The sequence below is a fragment of the Oncorhynchus masou genome, chromosome 31, assembly GCF_036934945.1.
Source record: "Oncorhynchus masou masou isolate Uvic2021 chromosome 31, UVic_Omas_1.1, whole genome shotgun sequence".
Classification (NCBI taxonomy): domain Eukaryota; kingdom Metazoa; phylum Chordata; class Actinopteri; order Salmoniformes; family Salmonidae; genus Oncorhynchus; species Oncorhynchus masou.
The window spans coordinates 21,223,743-21,238,060 of NC_088242.1; the positions used below are offsets into that span (position 1 = coordinate 21,223,743).

The window sequence follows — 14,318 nt, forward strand, 5'->3', positions numbered from 1 at the left end:
GGCGCCGTAATGTATGGTTGTCATCTTGCGAGCTCGGAACAACTTTGCTATTTTGTGATACTTCTGGCGTTTATCATTACTTTTTTTGCACAACATGCATCTCATCTGCCGTGATCTCTTTGTGTAATTCCGACTCAGTTTTCAGGCTATCCAAGAGGAAACGCCGGCAAAAGAGAGGCAAGAGAGGGTGAGCCCTGGCAAGGTGAATAATTAACACCATAATTTGCAAATAAATTCATTAAAATCCTACAATGTGATTTTTTTTTTTTTTTTCCCTCATTTTGTCTGTCATAGTTGAAGTGAACCTATGATGAAAATTACAGGCCTCTCATCTTTTTAAGTGGGAGAACTTGAACTTGCACAATTGGTGGCTGACTAAATACTTTTTTGCCCCACTGTACATATGTATGACAATTTGAATTTCGCGCTCTGCAATTGCGCCGGATGTTGTCAAGGCCGGGCGCTAGCAGTACGCCTATCCCAAAGAGGTTTTAACAAGAAATGTGTGGAGTGGTTGAAAACAAGTTTTAATGACTCCAACCTAAGTGTATATCAATTTCCGACTTCAACTGTGTGTGTGTATATAAGTATATAGTACAAATTTATTTATATAGCCCTTCGTACATCAGCTGATATCTCAAAGTGCTGTACAGAAACCCAGCCTAAAACCCCAAACAACAAGCAATGCAGGTGTAGAAGCACGGTGGCTAGGAAAAACTCCCTAGAAAGGCCAAAACCTAGGAAGAAACCTAGAGAGGAACCAGGCTATGTGGGGTGGCCAGTCCTCTTCTGGCTGTGCCGGGTGGAGATTATAACAGAACATGGTCAAGATGTTCAAATGTTCATAAATGACCAGCATGGTCAAATAATAATAATCACAGGCAGAACAGTTGAAACTGGAGCAGCAGCACAGCCAGGTGGACTGGGGACAGCAAGGAGTCATCATGTCAGGTAGTCCTGAGGCATGGTCCTAGGGCTCAGGTCCTCCGAGAGAGAGAGAGAAAGAAAGAGAGAATTAGAGAGAGCATACTTAAATTCACACAGGACACCGGATAGAACAGGAGAAGTGCTTGCCTACGGAGCTGTGAGGGGAACGGCACCGCAGTACCTCCAGGCTCTGATCAGGCCCTACACCCAAGCAAGGGCACTGCGTTCATCCTCCTCTGGCCTGCTCGCCTCCCTACCATTGAGGAAGTACAGTTCCCGCTCAGCCCAGTCAAAACTGTTCGCTGCTCTGGCCCCCCAATGGTGGAACAAACTCCCTCACGACGCCAGGACAGCGGAGTCAATCACCACCTTCCGGAGACACCTGAAACCCCACCTCTTCAAGGAATACCTAGGATAGGATAAGTAATCCTTCTCACCCCCCCCCTTAATGACTTAGATGCACTATTGTAAAGTGGCTGTTCCACTGGATGTCAGAAGGTGAATTCACCAATTTGTAAGTCGCTCTGGATAAGAGCGTCTGCTAAATGACTTAAATGTAAATGTAAATGTACTCCAGATATAACAAATTCACCCTAGCCCCCCGACATATAAACTACTGCAGCATAAATACTGGAGGCTGAGACAGGAGGGGTCAGGAGACACTGTGGCCCCATCCGAGGACACCCGCGGACAGGGCCAAAACAGGAAGGATATAACCCCACCCACTTTGCCAAAGCACAGCCCCCACACCAATAGAGGGATATCTTCAACCACCAACTTACCATCCTGAGACAAGGCCGAGTATAGCCCACAAAGATCTCCGCCACGGCACAACCAAAGGGGGGGAGCCAACCCAGACAGGAAGATCACATCAGTGACTCAACCCACTCAAGTGACGCACCCCTCCTAGGGACGGTATGAAAGAGCCCTAGTAAGCCAGTGACTCAGCCCCTGTAATAGGGTTAGAGGCAGAGAATCCCAGTGGAAAGAGGGGAACCGGCCAGGCAGAGACAGCAAGGGCGGTTCGTTGCTCCAGAGCCTTTCCGTTCACCTTCCCACTCCTGGGCCAGACTACACTCAACCATATGACCCACTGAAGAGATGAGTCGTCAGTAAAGACTTAATGGTTGAGACCAAGTTTGCGTCTCTGACATGGGTAGGCAGACCATTCCATAAAAATGGAGCTCTGCAGGAGAAAGCCTTGCCTCCAGCTGTTTGCTTAGAAATTCTAGGGACAATTAGGAGGCCTGCATCTTGTGACCATAGCGTACGTGTAGGTATGTACGGCAGGACCAAATCCGAGAGATAGGTAGGAGCAAGCCCATGTAATGCTTTGTAGGTTAGCAGTAAAACTTTGAAATCAGCCCTTGCCTTGACAGGAAGACAGTGTAGGGAGGCTAGCACTGGAGTAATATGATCAAATTTTCTGGTTCTCGTCAGGATTCTAGCAGCCGTATTTAGCACTAACTGAAGTTTATTTAGTGCTTTATCCGGGTAGCCGGAAAGTAGAGCATTGCAGTAGTCTAACCTAGAAGTGACAAAAGCATGGATTCATTTTTCTGCATCATTTTTGGACAGAAAGTTTCTGATTTTTGCAATGTTACGTAGATGTAAAAAAAGCGGTCCTTGAAACAGTCTTGATATGTTTGTCAAAAGAGAGATCAGGGTCCAGAGTAACGCCAAGGTCCTTCACAGTTTTATTTGAGACGACTGTACAACCATTAAGATGAATTGTCAGATTCAACAGAAGATTTCTTTGTTTCTTGGGACCTAGAACAAGCATCTCTGTTTTGTCCGAGTTTAAAAGTAGAAAGTTTGCAGCCATCCACTTCCTTATGTCTGAAACACATGCTTCTAGCAAGGGCAATTTTGGGGCTTCACCATGTTTTATTGAAATGTACAGCTGTGTGTCATCCACATAGCAGTGAAAGTTAACATTATGTTTTCGAATGACATCCCCAAGAGGTAAACTATATAGTGAAAACAATAGTGGTCCTAAAACGGAACCTTGAAGAACACCGAAATTTACAGTTGATTTGTCAGAGCATAAACCATTCGAGACAAACTGATATCTTTCCGACAGATAAGATCTAAACCAGGCCAGAACTTGTCCGTGTAGACCAATTTGTATGTATGTATGTATGTATGTATGTATGTATGTATTTACATTACATTACATTACATTACACACACACACACACACACACACACACACACACACACACACACACACACACACACACACACACACACACACACACACACAACCAGGACGAGAAAATCAACAACCTGGCACTTAACGAACTATACGAGGCTATAAACAAGCACGTAACCATGCAACTGCTTTCCTTTTTGTTGGTGATTTTAATTCTACGTCATTAAGACTTGTAATGCCCGACTTTCATCAACACGTCTTCTTCGCCACTAGGGGTGATAAAGTCCGAGACCACAAGCAAGCATACAAGGTCCTCCCTCATCTTGAAAATCAGATCATGACTCTATAACTAGAAGCTCAAACAGGAAGTACCCATGATGCACTCTGTTGAGAAATGGTCCTCCAAATGGTCCTCTTTCACTCGCATGCCAACTGTTTCAGCCAGGCACTGGGAGAGCGCAACTCAATTCTCAGTGAAGAAGACATGAAACTTTCAAAGACACTGGCCTCATCCTGTAGTGTCATGGTAACCAATATGCAGAATAAAGATTGTTTTCACCGAATCATATCAGTCAGAACCACGTTAATGTCACTTACAGAGAAAACCTATCCTTGGTTCAATACATTGACAACTACAGCCATATATGGTGAACCGGCGTAGATTTAACCCTCACACACAGTGAGAGGAGCCAAGCTGGTGAAGCAAACAAATCAATGTGCCACCACCGGGCACTGATATCCAGCAACTATGTATACAGAGACCTCAGCATGAAATAATTTTCACCAGAGCAGATACTGTGAACCTGGCACATTGAAGGGTGAGAGATACAATTCAACCCCCTCCTAGAAGTTACAGCTTTCTACAGACACATGGGAAATTAAAATCAGCATGCGGTACCTCTGGAGTAAACAAATCAATCACTGTGAATTCTTCCCCATTTCCTTTTTAAGACTAACAGGACAGGGTGAAAGCTGAAAACAGGGCATTTGGGAGAAAGCACAGGTGAGTGTGCTGTTGTTGTAGCACTCATTGCAATACTCATCCACATAACAACAGAGGAGAGAAGACAAAAAGCTGAAATATCGATGTTCACATTCAGACTGGTTTCTGATTACTAATATTTCAGTCTGGTTCCTGATGACTGCAATATTGGCAGGAGATGTGACCCTGCATTCCATTTGGAGAACTATCCTGCAGACGCACGCGTCAGTTCCTGAAGTGCAACTCCTGACAAAGTATGTGCAGACTTGTCAGAAGGATCAATAGGAAGCTTGTGCTGGGACACAGACATCCCTGACAAGACGTTCTGCATACCTGCCCCAGTCATAAACCACAGACCTACAGTATGGTGGAGTGGCTAAATGCTTAGTGTATTACACATTTTTATTTTATTTATCCGTTATTTTACCAGGTAAGTTGACTGAGAACACGTTCTCATTTGCAGCAACGACCTGGGGAATAGTTACAGGGGAGAGGAGGGGGATTAATGAGCCAATTGTAAACATGAATGAGATAGTCACATCCTACAACTTCGAGAGCATATTTTAGGTACTTTGCAGAGACAGAGTTGAGTAACTTCCAGCTCTTTAGCTCGTGGGACCCACAGACGATAACGAGAGATGGTAAACTCTGTGTTAGCTAAGAACACCACAGGCCTCCCCAAACCGTTACTTACTGGTGACTTAAGTAATACTATAGTGCTTTCCCTAGTGATTCCAAAATCTGTATATAAATTGGATATTTTACATTAATTCTGAGAACACTGTCTAATGTAAGAAGCACAATTTACTTATTTTTTGGACTGGAATGTATTTGTCCTGCAGCTTCAGGAACAACCGTAATCAAGCTACTGATTAATCTAGAACATGCGGGGACAAGAATGTTTGTCCAAGTCCAGCAAAAATGTCATGAGAAATGAACAGGAAAATAATTCATTATGCAGAGAAAATGATGATTAAACCTGTGGATGGTTAAAAATTGCCATTTTTATTTGTTACTGTCAACTGAATGATTGCCCAAAATTCCAATTACATATGCAGGTACAGTATGAGCAGTTGTCTAGATTCTAGAGGCAACTGCTTTGACTGACACACAAATACATATTTTACTCACACAAATACCATAATCATGTTTTTGAATAATCAGGCTTTAATTGCAGACGGCAATGACTTATAAATATGTATCGACTTCCAGAGATGTTTGTTTTGTTTACCACCCAGTGCCCACCCACTATTATATTTGCATCAGCCAGATGGGAAAGCGGGAGAAAGTGTTTTCACAGAGTGGCAGAAATGCTGACCTCAATATATTAATTTGTGGCCACTGAAGAACACTGCTGTCAACATGACCCACGAGCATCGACGGTAGAGAATATTTTTCAGATGTTATGTTATATTTTAGCTAAATCAAAATGTTGTAGCTCAATAAACATTGCTTCAATGCCTGCTACATCTGGCCAATGTCATATTTGGTCCATGCTATGTAAAGTATCAGAAAAATAACACGAAAACCTGCCAGGAATCAGTGGTGTAATCTTATCAACATACACAAGTCCTATACCAGACACCATGTTTCCATTTACAAGGAGTAGCAGACATTTCAATCCACCGCTGAAGCCCAAAACAACAACTCTTCGACTTACTCATGACATATGGATTTGGCCCTCCTGTCCTGACATCTGGGCAGGGATAGTGCTCTAGGTCCCGGGGAGCACAGGGGGGGAAGACCACAGGATAATCAATTATACCTTTGAGCACCACTCCTTGGGCTGACATGAGGGCACCAATGTGGAGCAGGGGCGACTCCTGGGCCACCAGAAAACATTGATCAGAATGCCAGAGAGGGAAAGCCACATTGTTACAGCCACCGACCGCTCCCTCTCATTAGCATTCCAACACATTGGCTTCTGTGCTCCCCCACTCTTCTACAACCCGTCCTTTGTCAAATTGTATCCACTTTGATGGATCATCCTGCTCCTTCGATATTTTCTCTTGTAACACACTGTGTCCCAGGGGGCCAAAAGGCCTCGACATCAGAATACCCAAAGCAGTGGCAGATGACTGGGCATCAGATATAAAACGGTAAAGGGCACTTCCAGTTCAATATGATATTGCATTATTGGGGAAGTCCCTGGGCACCTGCCTTAGTCACAGCCATTTGACTCAAAAACCAACCCACTTGGCCATGTACACCCTCCCAAAGAGATAAAGAATCCATTACACACATGAAGATAAATCTCATGCTAATTTGCTTTGTATAGTCTGGAATTCAAACATTATGGAAATCCGAGGGTATAAGAGAGAGGCCACAGAGGTTTCCCGGTGCAAATAAAAAAAGCAGGGATTCTCTTAACTGGATGACAAGAGTGAGATGAATATGTTAAACTGACAGGGATAATGGACGAAGCTCTTCCAGAGTAGGATTCCTGTTATCTGAAGGTTCTCTCTGGAGTATCTATCTAAGCTCTATTGACCTGGCCCATCCAGAGACATAAATCAAGCAGGACATTGACATCGTTGGACCACAACTAAGTGATAATGCCCTCGAAGCCGGTGTTTGGAAGATATATTGGCACGGGTGTTGTTAGGCCCAAGACGAAATCGAGGGTCGGCAAACCGTGCAAATATGTCCTCCAAACACCGGATTCGAGGGAATTACCACTTTTATACAACGGGTTAACAACATATTCAAATAATGATTGACATATTTTCATAAAAAATATTATTTTGCTGAATTTATTCATACTATTTCATCCTTCCACAAGATATAGTCTCGACACAAATCTAGGGATGCTACCTAAGCCAGCTGCTCGTCCATTCTATCGGTCCGGCTGCCAGAGACGCGACCCAGCCGTTTGTTCTAAATGTTCCGTTGCCATACTGGCTGCAAATGTTCTTATTCCTTACTTGCTAGCTACTTACAATCACATCAAACAGTGCAGCCAGAATAAGAGCAAAGTAGCTGTTACTCTGTTATTTGCATTAGTTGGATGGCCACTTCGCGTTCCTAGGAAACTATGCAGTATTTTGTTTTTTTACATGTTATTTCTTACATTGGTACCCCAGATAATCTTAGGTTTTATTACATACAGTCGGGAGGAACTACTGGATATAAGAGCAACGTCTACTCACCATCATTACGACCAGGAATACGACTTTCCCGAAGCGGATCCTGTGTTTTGCCCACCACCCAGGACAATGGATCGGATCCCAGTCGGCAAACCAAAACAACGTCGCCGTAAATTTGGGCAGATGAAGCGGTCTTCTGGTCAGGCTCCGGAGACGAGCACATCGCGCACCGCTCCCAACCATACTACTCGCCAATGTCCAGTCTCTTGACAACAAGGTTGATGAAATCCGAGCAAGGTTAGCATTCCAGAGAGACATAAGAGACTAACATTCTTTGCTTCATGGAAACATGGCTCACTCGAGACACGCTATCAGAGTCGGTACAGCCACCTGGTTTCTTCACGCATCGCGCCGACAGATACAAGCATCTCTCTGGTAAGAAGAGGGGCAGGGGGGGTATGCCTTATGATTAAAGAGACGTGGTGTGATCATAACAACATACAGGAACTCAAGTCCTTCTGTTCACCTGACTTAGAATTCCTCAGAATGAAATGTCGAACACATTATCTACCAAGAGAATTCTCTTCGATTATAATCACAGCCACATATATTCCCCCCCAAGCAGACACATCAATGGCCCTGAACAAACTTTATTTGACTCTATGTAAGCTGGAAACCACATATCCTGAGGCTGCATTCATTGTAGCTGGGGATTTTAACAAGTCTAATCTGAAAACAAGACTCCCTAAATTCTATCAGCATAATGATTGTGCTACCAGGGCTGGATCATTGTTATTCTAACTTCCGCGAAGCATATAAGGCCCTCCCCCGCTCTCCTTTTGGAAAAGCTAACCACGACTCCATTTTGTTGCTCCCGGCCTATAGACAGAGACTAAAACAGGAAGCTACGCGCTCAGGTCTATTCAACGCTGGTCCGACCAATCTGATTCCTCGTTTCAAGATTGCTTCGATCACGTGGATTGGGATATGTTCCGCACTGCGTCAAACAACAACATTGACGAATACGCTGATTCAGTGAGCGAGTTAATTAGCAAGTGCATTGGCGATGTCGTACCCACAGCAACTATTAAAACATTCCCAAACAAGAAACCGTGGATTGATGGAAGCATCCGCACGAAACTGAAAGCACGAACCACTGCTTTCAACCAGGGCAAGGTGACCGGAAACATGAACGAATACAAACAGTGTAGCTATTCCCTCCGCAAGGCAATCAAACAAGCTAAGTGTCAGTATGTCAGTATAGAGACAAAGAAGAGTCTCAATTCAATGACTCAGACACGAGATGTATATGGCAGTCAATCACGGATTACAAAAAGAAAACCAACCTGTCGCGGACACCAACGTCTTGCTCCCAGACAAATTAAACAACTTCTTTGCTCGCCTTGAGGACAATACAGTGCCACTGACATGACCCGCTACCAAAACCTGTGGACTCTACTTCACCACGTCCAACATGAATAAAACATTTAAACATGTTAACCCTCGCGAGGCTTCAGGCCCAGAAGGCATCCCCAGCCGCGTCCTCAGAGCATGCGCAGACCAGCTGGCTGGTGTGTTTACGGACATATTCAATCAATCCTTATCCCAGTCTGCTGCTCCCACATGCTTCAAGAGGGCCACCATTGTTCCTGTTCCCAAGACAGCTAAGGATAACTGAGCTAAACGACTATTGCCCCGTAGCACTCACTTCCGTCATTTACATTTTACATTTAAGTCATTTGGCAGACGCTCTTATCCAGAGCGACTTACAAATTGGTGAATTCACCTTATGACATCCAGTGGAACATCATGAAGTGCTTTGAGAGACTAGTCAAGGACCATATCACCTCCACCCTACCAAACACCCTAGACCCATTCCAATTTGCTTAGCGCCCCAATAGGTCCACAGTCGACGCAATCATCACCACACTGCCCTAACCCATCTGGACAAAAGGACTACCTATGTGAGAATGTTGTTCATCGACTACAGCTCAGCATGTAACACCATAGTACTCTCCAAACTCATCATCAAGCTCGAGAACCTGGGTCTCGACCCCACCCTGTGCAACTGGGTACTGGACTTCCTGACGGGCCAACCCCAGGTGGTGAGGGTAGGTATAACAACATCTCCACCCCGCTGATCCTCAACACTGGGGCCCTACAAGGGTGCATTCTGAGCCCTCTCCTGTACTCCATGATCACCCACGACTGCATGTCCATGCACGCCTCCAACTCAATCATCAAGTTTGCAGACGACACTACAGTGGTAGGCTTGATTACCAACAATGGCGAGACGGCCTACAGGGAGGAGGTGAGGGCCCTTGGAGTGTGGTGTCAGGAAAATAACCTCACAATCAACGTCAACAGAACAAAGGAGATGATCGTGGACTTCAGGAAACAGCAGAGGGAGCATCCCCCTATCCACATCGACGGGACAGTAGTGGAGAGGATAGTAAGTTAAGTTCCGCGGCATACACATCACGGACAAACTGAATTGGTCCACCCACACAGACAGCGTGGTGAAGAAGAACAACCTCAGGAGGCTGAAGAAATTCGCTTGGTCACCAAAAGCACTCAAACTTTTACAGATGCACAATCGAGAGCATCCTGTCGGGCTGTATCACCGCCTGGTACGGCAACTGCTCCGCTCACAACCGTAAGGCTCTCCAGAGGGTAGTGAGATCTGCACAACGCATCACTGAGGGCACTACCTGCCCTCCAGGACACCTACACCACCCGATGTCACAGGAAGGCCATAAAGATCATCAAGGAAAACAACCACCCAGCCACTGCCTGTTCACCCTGCTATCATCCAGAAGGCGAGGTCAGCACGGTGCATCAAAGCTGGGCCCGAGAGACAGAAAACAGCTTCTATCTCAAGGCCATCAGACTGTTAAACAGCCACCACTTCTTGGAGGCAGGCCACTCGATTTCGTCACTGCGTTATATTGGCATCGAACATGTCACCCTCCCTAGGAGAGGGGGTGATCTTGATAATTTATTGTTAAAACGAGAGGCTGCCTGGATCTTTAATTTAAAGACCCTTGCGCCCTTCGGTCTCAACGTAGACTTTGATCTGAAGCCATTCTTGTGATTATTGTGATTTTGCCATTGTAATTGTGTGTAAACTTGTATAGTCAAATTAATCTATGATCATATGCTATCCATTTGTTTGTATGCTGTTCTTTGTATGACATTTTAATATTTGATTATTAACCAATGATATTAGGCCACTCCTGGCCATGATTACAGACACCTGTGTCCTTTGACACTATATAAACGAGTCATCCCGCAGTGTTTGTGATTATACCCTGATGAAGACAGCTTGGCTGTCGAAACGTTGGTATTAAATTTTTGCATCTGAGCTCCAAGAGTGTGCGGCTCTCTTTTATTTTTATTATCAAGTTTCTACTCCGCTAGCCAGCACCTCGTCTTTATAGGTGTGCGTTTCTTTTTCTTCTAAACAGCCACCACTAACATTGAGTGGCTACTGCCAACATACTGACTCAACTCCAACCACTTTAATAATGGAAAAATGTATGGAAAAATGTATCACTAGCCACTTTAAACAATGCCACTTAATATAATGTTTACATACCGTACATTACTCATCTCATATGTATATACTGTACTCTGTTCCATCTACTGCATCTTGCCTATGCCGTTCTGTACCATCACTCATTCATATATTTTTATGTACATATTCTTCATCCCTTTACACTTACATTACTCAGTGGTTATTACTGCATTGTCGGAACTAGAAGCACAACCATTTCGCTGCACTCGCATTAACATCTGCTACCATATGTATGTGACAAATAACATTTGATTTGATTTGGATTTGGTGATTGCACCAAAAGGTCTCTGCTCGACTGTCCAGTGTTCTTGTGAGGCTTAGTTAGGTTATATTGAGGCACCAGCAGAAGAAACCCTGTTACGTGTTAAGGGGGAGGAACAAGAAAGATGTACACTATATACTTCTGTCTTTGATTCATTTTGCCCTTCTGATAATCAGATGACAGCAGGAGTTACCAGTTTTTCCCCATAGGATATTACTAATGGGGAAGTTCACTGATGAATCACTTTACTACTAACTGCAGTAAAAACACCATGAATTTGCAAAAATTATTTAATTCTGTTCCCATTTCTTCCTTACTTAATTCCACCCATGACAGAGGTTGAATAAAGACTTACTGGTCGTGTCTGGTGTCAGGGACTCCACGGTCCATCCTGAGCTTGTCACACTCCACCTGATTGAACTTGTTGCGAGCGTAGGGATCCTGCCCCGGCCGCACCACAGTAGCACCGACATACAGGTCCTGGTCAAAGTCTTGCCACCTCACCTTGCCTGCAAACCAGATCAGAGACACAGGAGATTAAATAAATATACAGTACAGCAGTGTTTCCCCTATATTAATTTTGCAGCAGTTGCCACCACTCCAAAAAATATGTATAGTGCCTTGCGAAAGTATTCGGCCCCCTTGAACTTTGCGACCTTTTGCCACATTTCAGGCTTCAAACATAAAGATATAAAACTGTATTTTTTTATGAAGAATCAACAACAAGTGGGACACAATCATGAAGTGGAAAGACATTTTTTGGATATTTCAAACTTTTTTAACAAATCAAAAACTGAAAAATTGGGCGTGCAAAATTATTCAGCCCCCTTAAGTTAATACTTTGTAGCGCCACCTTTTGCTGCGATTACAGCTGTAAGTCGCTTGGGGCACTGTAATTTGACTTTTAAATGGATAGTGCAATTTTGGCAATTAAGCCCTTTTTCTAGTTACCAACAGTCAGATGATCCATTTACAGTCATTATGCCAACGCTAGTTAGCAATGGCTTGCAAAACTACCTTAAAACTTCATTCAAACTGCAGACAGAGACATAAAAATGGTATCCATGAGTTCATCTGAGTAAATAGAAAAAGAGCTTAATTTCCAAAATCTCACACTATCCCTTTAAGATCAAATCAAAGTTTATTTGTCATGTGCGCCGAATACAACCTTACAGTGAAATGCTTACTTACAGGCTCTAACCAATGGTGCGGAAAAAAACAAGGTATGTGTGTGTATGTAAGTAAAGAAATAAAACAACAGTAAAAAGACATTTGAAAAAAGAGTAGAGACAAGTTACAACTTATATTTGTAGCAAACAGAGTGAGCAGTGGCCCGAATGAAAGCCACGAGCGCTCAGCCACCGCTTGCTCATCATCACCCTACAGTGCAGTGGCACACATCAGTTATATTTCAGATGGTGTCAACATAATTACATTTTTGCATTTTGGAGTCTTCTTTAAAAAAGTCACCAGAAATCATTCTACAATTATTATTATTATTTTTAATCTCCCGCTACCTTTGCCACCCCTGCTGAAAATACTCCTAGGGGAAACACTGGTACAGTGGACAACAGCACAGTAAATTAAGATATTCTAACCTCTTTCCCCCTTACTGGGCAAAAAACAGCTGCTAGCACTTCATCACAAGTGACCATCGTGTTTAGTTTTCACATTCCAGAGCTTAAAGATGATTTGAGAGCCATTACCAAACTAATAAGAGCCTGCATTACAAACTCCGTGTCTCTTTCGCTCCCTCTCGCAGGAGCGCACACTCACACAGCCTAGTCAGATTATTACACATATAAAATAGATATTTTAAAACGTCCATATTTAATTGTAATGCTTGTCAAAACAACGTATGAAAACAAAATGTCCCCACACACATTGGATATAAATGCGGCTAAATACCAATGCAGCTGTTATGTGCATTTTTTTATTTAACCTTTATTTAACTAGGCAGTTAAGTCAGTTAAGAACAAATTCTTATTCAAAATGATGGCCTACCCCAGCTAAACGCTAACAACGCTGGGCCAATTGTGCGCCACCCTATGGGACTTCTAATCACGGCCGGTTGTGATACAGCCTGGAATCTAACCAGGGTCTGTAGTGACGCCTCTAGCAATGAGATGCAGTGCCTTAGACCGTTGCGCCACTCGGGAGCCCAAAGAATGAAGCCTCTAAAACACGTGAGCATTTGATTACATTGTCTCTCAGACAGGGTGGGGGCACAGAGAGAAAAAAGACCATGAGCAATTCATCTCATGGAGCTCTGGCAGCCTGTATTCCGCATGATAATTAGGAGGGTATGAGAATAATCTGTCACTGATGCTAATTGTTCCACAGAAATGTAATGGTGAATCGCATGCCGGGGGCATTGCATTATAACTAGCTAAGCTTAAAAGGGAAAGCAGATGACCTTGTCATTTCCATGATTAACATGTGCAACAGATGACTATTTATGAAATTAATGTTGCAATCTATTAAATGGTTCAGTCTCAGGTCATCATGTTCTGGAGCTTGATCTAAATAGATGGGCAGTAGAACGAGCACGACATCTCTTTTGTCATCTGTTTTTTTTAAACAAAATATCTTCACGTACATAACCCTCATTACGTTATTAGGTTACATGTTAATTTTGCTAATAACAGCAGTTAAGTCTGTATGGTCTGGTGGTAATAATGTACTAGACTTGTAAAGAGGAAATCAAATCCTCCACGCCCACTGCCATTCCTGAAGACCCATTATAGGCTGCAGTATATTCCGAAACATAAGGTATATAACGATCCCTTATACAGTAGCTTTACTTTATCAGACCTAGGAACTGGTTCCTGTCCAGATCTGTGATCCTGCCCTCAGATACCAGTTAAGAACAGGTTGTCTCTCCTTTATTGCATTTCCTTTGATGTGAAAGTTCAACAGTTCATCCATCCATCTCTCCTTGGCTGCAACATTCCTCCTCTGGCTGTGTTTACTTGACAAAAAGCTTTTAAAACATGTCACTAAAGTTGAAAGATGTTTAAAATGTTGCTCTTGGGTAATAGGAATCTATTCATATAATAATAGCAATCTGAACAGGATCTCAGAGAGTCATGTCTACTGGTAACTGGCCTACACACAATACCACATAATGTAAAAGCTGAAATGTCTTGAGTCAATAAGTATTCAACCCCTTTGTTATGGGAAGCCTAAAAATGTTGCTTAACAAGTCACATAAGTTACATGGACTGTGTGCAATAAGTGTTTTTATGACAACCTCATCTCCGTACCCCACACATCTCTGTACCCCTTAGCAGAGCTTTTGAATTTCAAAGACAGATTCAACTACAAAG

At 43.4% G+C, this 14,318-nt stretch overlaps 1 protein-coding gene across 2 annotated transcripts in view; it reads right to left on the reverse strand.

Annotated features, from left to right (window-relative positions):
* galnt2 (UDP-N-acetyl-alpha-D-galactosamine:polypeptide N-acetylgalactosaminyltransferase 2) overlaps positions 1-14,318 on the reverse strand; it is a 96,326-nt gene that overhangs the window by 14,875 nt on the left and 67,133 nt on the right. For both annotated transcript variants that reach the window (XM_064950328.1, XM_064950329.1), the window contains exon 3: positions 11,345-11,498. In XM_064950328.1, the coding sequence (XP_064806400.1) occupies positions 11,345-11,498 (154 nt within the window). The remainder of the gene's footprint in view (positions 1-11,344; positions 11,499-14,318) is intronic.